Genomic DNA, 5,749 nt, shown 5'->3' on the forward strand with positions numbered 1-5,749 from the left:
CACAGAAAGAAACTTGATTAATTCTCAAAATAAAGTTAATTCCACTAATCTGACGATAGCATGTTACTTAGCTAACTTTAATAAGATCAAAAATAGTACATTTTACTTTTTCATTACTTAATTTGAATAGGATGGAACTATTTTCTGTCAGTTACCTTTCCAAATGGTTGCATGCCATAAAGTTTATTGTTTATTCATAAAATGATTGTTTAAAATTCACATTCCAAAGTCAGTGGTTCGATTCCCAGGGAATGCATGAATTGATAAAATGTATACCTTAATTGCAATGTAAGTCACTTTGGATAAAAGCTTGCCAAATGCATAAATGTAAACTCTGTCTCCCATCTTGAATTAAACTGCTTTAGAATTTGCTGGCTAGGTAGGCAGCTCACTAGGGTTTGGAACAGAGCCAGCGAGTGTTTCTCTGTACATTTGATTATGATACTCTTTTAGTTTTCTAATATAAGGTCACAATGACTTAAGGACACAGGGTTTTCTCTTTGACAGTTCCCAGATACATGACTGGAAACATGCAATCTATGATCCCTGTTGATGTTGAAGAACTTTCAAAAGGACTTCCATGATTAAAAACCAAAGCAAATAAATACGAAAAGGAGGGGAAATGTATTATGATGGATATGACAAGCAAAATAATTGGTTACTTCACAGACAAACAACGCACCCAATAACATAACTGGCTTCAAGTCACATGACATCTCTTGACTTTGTAGTCCTTGTAGTTCTCGCATTGTGATTCCTCTTCTCCGGGTTTCCATTCCTGTTTGCTCTCCTTCAGAATCCAGGAGAAACAAAAGATGAAACGGCATCTTCAAGAAGAAGAGTCCAATGGTCCTTAAGATCTTTTTTTTTTTTTTAGAAAACGGCGGGTATATTTACCTCAGTTCTCTGCTCCATGTTACATTTTACATATTGTGTAAAAAAATTCACTGTACAAAAAAGGAAGAAACAAAACAAAAAGACAAAAAAGACTTGGAATCCAGCGTGTTCTGCAGTTCTCAGAGAGTTTTGTTTCTCTGATAAAACTCACAGAGCTACACAGAACACAGAAGTTCATGTGGTTGAGGCCATGAAACTTATCTGACCGAAGTTTTCTCTTTTTTTGTCTCTCTCTCTCTTGTAAAGTCTGAATTCAAGGATAAGGTAAAGGCCTCAGCTCACTCGACAGAGAAACAAAGTCAAAAACACAAAAGATTTCCAAACATACAACAGAAAAATCTTGTGTTTTCTATTCACACATTTTGGTCAAAGTGATGCATCAGAGCAAATGGCGTACTGCTAATCTTGCACAGCAAACTATGAGACGGGGCCCCGCCCAGCAGGTGGCTGAAGTCCGCCAGGTCGATGAGCCCCCGGGACCCGTGGAGCACAGAATGTGTCAGTCCTGCAGGATGCTGTGAGGCCGGGGTGTAGTGGTGGCCCGTTGGAGGTATGCCGTGACTGCTGAAGATGTAGCCTTCGTGGGTCCAGCGAAGAGGCTCTCCGCTGTACTCTATTTGGGTACTGGGGGCCGACACCACTCTCCGCCGGTCAGGGGAGTCTTGGGGAGTCATGGGGTAGTTGTATTCGCCTGCCGACTTGCGAAGAAGAGTGCCTGGGCGTATTCCCTGATCCCGGTACTTGGACAGAGAGACATAGCGTTGGCGGTCGATCCCGGTCTCAATGGCTTCCTCGTGACGTCGACCGGTTCCTTGCAGGAGTTTAGAGCTGAGAAACAATGTGGACGGTGGAGGTGGACACTGGGTACCCACCGAGCTCAAGAAGGTCTGACTCTGGTCCCAGCTGGATCCGGAATCGGACAGGCGTAGCCCACGTTTCTGCTGCAGGGGAGTTTGCTCGGGTGTAGGAAGTAGACCTGGATCCAAGTCGCCTGCTTTGACCCAACCATTGGGCATAACGAAGAGTGTCTCTCCCTGCGAGCGTGGCCGGTCCGTGCCGCTGTGCCGGGATACACTCATCACGGAGCCACTCCTGCTTTGTCCCATCATGCAACGCTCCTTCTCACTCTTCCGCTGACTACTGGACGAAGGAGTGTTGCTGTGCGAACGGTGACGGTGTTTTTGGCCCATGATCCAGCACACTGCCAGGCCTGAGAGCGCTGCCCCGGTGGAGAATGCGGAGACTGCAGCAACAACCAGCAGGTTCAAAGTAACAAGACTTTCAGGCTCATCCATAAAACTCTCACGCAACAGACCTGCAAGAAAGAGAGCAAAATATGTTACAATCCAAAAACAGCAGGTCTAGAAGGCCAAAACTCAGTTTTAGGACTACTAAAAAACACTGTAACATCTACAGCTATTGACATGATTAAGCTCAGGAGGACTAATCATTTAAAAATTGACACTTGAATGGTTTACAAAAGCATCAAAGAAGCTCCTCATGACTTAAGAAGCGGTGTGCAATTGATCTAGTGAGTTTCTGTATATTACAGCCCCAGCAATCGATCAGAAAACAAGAGACTGTTGACTACAGTCTCTCCTAATTCAGTAAACTATATATAGTGTGTGTTTCAGTAGACTAAGACCGTGGCCTTCCAGAGATGGAATATGACCTCTGAAACCTTGCACTTAAAAGTCCTGCCTCAAGAACCGTGAACATGTAAACACCCCTGTCAATCACTGACCATAAGTAACCTGTGCAATTGAGCTTTATACTCGAAATGTGAGTAGATGTAAAAAATATTCTAACTAAAGGGGTCTAAAGAGATCATTCTGCAAATTCAAAGAACACAGCAGTTTTTGAAGTTGATGACTCATGCTTTTCATACTCTACTTTCTAATCGTTTCTATTGGAATTGGCGTATGTGTAATCCTGGCCTTTCTCTTTCTCTCTTTTAACAGCATTTCTTGTACTCTTTCTTCTGCTGTTCCCTGTGAGATGTCCTTGGTTTTAACCTCTATTTTCTCAGTCTACTTCTTTTCCTCTATTATCTCCCCTCTTGGCTTTCTTCTCGCTGACTATCTCTCCTCTAGCAGTGCCGTTTATGTGTGGGCTGTTAGCCGTTTCAGAAATGAGAAGCTGTCAGACTCTGCGTCTACCCCAGTATCCAAACTAGTAAATATCTTGACAGTAAGAGGACTTTTAAAAGAATAGTTCACCCAAATAGGAAAATTCTGTCATCATTTACTCACCCACATGTCAGTCCAAATGATTTCCCTTCTACTGTAGGCCACAAAAAGAGACGAACTGGTTTTGAATGACATGAAGGGAAGTAAATGATCATTTTCGGGTGAACTGTTGAATGTTTGGTGGCACACTCTTTCCGTTTATAAAGTAATATTGTGTGCAGAAAGAATATTATGGTACTGCCATTGTGGTATAGTGTCCAGAATATGGTACTACCAAAAACAACTGTATATACACTCTTTGACAAAGCACACTTCTATTCCCCCACATGCATAGACAATGACACAGGCACACACACACACACACACACACACACACAAATCCCAATTTTCTTATCTCTTCTTGTATTGTCTCTCTCTCTCTCATCCCCTTTCTGTTTTCTGCCATTAAAACTGTTCTAGTCTCAGCTGGGAATCGCAGCTCTCATTGCATTTGTTCATTGTAACAGCAGGAGTCTGCTGCACACAACACACTCAACAACTCAACCCGTTTCTTAATATTTTGTTTCCTTTGAACATTCCTAAAGACTATAATACTGCTACAAGATTGCTTATATTGTGTGTCTCTTCAGAGGTGTAGCAATCATTTCAAGTGAAAGACACAGAAACCTCCTGACCACTGATAGATTTCTCTTATCTCTTTGTATTATTTGTATTTGTAGCATATTTTAATAGTCTCAGTAAGATTCAGTAAGACTTCATTAAGGGTTAGTAAGATTTTTATTTTTAAAGAAATAAATACTTTTTTTTAGCAGTGATGCTTTAAATTTATAAAAAAAAAAGTGACAGTAAAGACATTAATAATAAATAATGTATAATAAAAAATTATAATAAATGTTTTGAACTTCCTATTCATCAAAGAATCCTGAAGAAAAAAATCTATTATGGTTTCCACAAAAATGTTAAGCAGCACAACCGTTTTGAACATTAATAATAAATGTTTCTTGATTTCTGAAGGATCATGTGACACTGAAGAATGAAGTAATGGCTGCTAAAAATTCAGCTTTGCCATTATAGGAATAAATTACATTTTAAAATATATAAAAATATAAAAATTTTAATAGTATTCACAATTTCACCATTTTACTGTATTTTTGATCAAATAAATGCAGCCTTGGTGAGTATAAGTACATAAAACATAAAAACAGTACTGTTTTTGCAGCAAATGATATATTTCAGCAATCCTGACAAGACAGAGAAAGCAACTCACTGCGCTTAGCTGGATAACTTAAATAGCTTTATAATGTCATCTAAAATGATCATTAACACAAACTCTGGCTATGGCTAATTTTAATGTACTTGCCTGCTTCTGTCAAACTCCAGCAGCATCAAACAGAGTGATTTCAAACAAGCTCTGAACAAACTTTTTTTCTCTCTCTCTGTTCTGATATTTTTTGGCATTCAGTGTTTCACTCGTCTCAGGCTCTTTAAAATATGACTGAACTTCTGTGTGATGGATGGAGAGAGCGAGGACAGAAGAAGACAGGTGTTTGATGTAGACGAGAGGATGGCTGACTGGCAGACTGGAGCTGTTTCAGCAGGAGTGCTGAGTTTAATGAGCCTGTGACTCTGGTTCATATATCCCAGAACCAAATCATATTAGGCTGGCCAGACGGCTGCCATTTTACAGATGCATTTCTATGGGCTCATTATATTATGAATGTGCCTAAATTTCTTTTCAAGGATCTCTTTAATTAGCTCCCATTTGCCTCTTGACGTTGGGGTTAATTTTGTTCTCCATGTTAATTCCATCCCTCCCTTTCCTCTGTCTGTAAATACATCCTTCAGCCTCCAGCTTTATGTTGAATGTTAATTTAAAGCGAGTAAACACACTCTCACTGCATGTGAGGACTTAACACATTGTACAGTGATTCTGAGGTTCAGAAGTCTAACTCTCTGGCTATATTCATACAACCATATTTACCACAACATTGTGACTAGTGAACCGTATTGTACATATAATGCAGACATGAGAGGGTTGAATACTGTATGCACACTGTAAAAAATGACCGTGAATTTAACGGTAAAAGACTGTAAAAATGCTACAGTAAAAACCTGTTAAATGGTTAACGGTAAATTCCCCTACTATATATGGTGAAAAACTGTATTGGACATTACGTGTAATTTTACGGTAGTATACCATTTTTGGAAGTGAAAAAGACTGTATAATTTACAGTGAATAATTCCCAGAATTCCCTGCGTTATACATTTCAAATTTGATGTTTTTTTTGTTGAAATAACTATGTTTCTTCTTAGTTTTTTCTTATCAGTTTTGTATATTAGGGTTGTATGTTACACCTAATGTTGTTAAATGAATGTTTATTGCATTATTTCAGTTTCATGTGTGTTACCATGATGGTGTTTAGTGTTTGTGTGAATGACACCGTGCACCTTCTATATATACGTTATTATTTAAAAGCTGCTTGTGATGGGCTTTGGTTTATCATGTGACTTTCTCCTCACCAACTGCATTTGTTGGTTATCAGTGTATTACAAAGGTACAAAACAATTTCAGTACTTCAATAGGTTGGTATATTAACATTATATCAGTTAATGAAATTACGGTATTTAACTGTAAATTTAAGTTAAAACCGTAAAACCTAAAA

General features: G+C 39.1%; 1 protein-coding gene across 1 annotated transcript in view; it reads right to left on the minus strand.

Moving 5' to 3' along the window:
- Nucleotides 1-700: 700 nt before the first annotated feature.
- Nucleotides 701-5,749, minus strand: part of LOC107662975 (semaphorin-6B-like) — a 119,872-nt gene continuing 114,823 nt past the window's right edge. Inside the window, exons 17-19 of the mRNA XM_016453110.1 lie at nucleotides 1,295-2,212; nucleotides 1,049-1,052; nucleotides 701-827 (exon numbers count right to left, since the gene is read on the minus strand). Coding sequence (XP_016308596.1) covers nucleotides 701-827; nucleotides 1,049-1,052; nucleotides 1,295-2,212 — 1,049 coding nt within the window. The remainder of the gene's footprint in view (nucleotides 828-1,048; nucleotides 1,053-1,294; nucleotides 2,213-5,749) is intronic.

The sequence above is a fragment of the Sinocyclocheilus anshuiensis genome, unplaced genomic scaffold (genome assembly GCF_001515605.1).
Source record: "Sinocyclocheilus anshuiensis isolate Anshui unplaced genomic scaffold, SAMN03320099.WGS_v1.1 scaffold1659, whole genome shotgun sequence".
In the NCBI taxonomy this organism is placed as follows: domain Eukaryota; kingdom Metazoa; phylum Chordata; class Actinopteri; order Cypriniformes; family Cyprinidae; genus Sinocyclocheilus; species Sinocyclocheilus anshuiensis.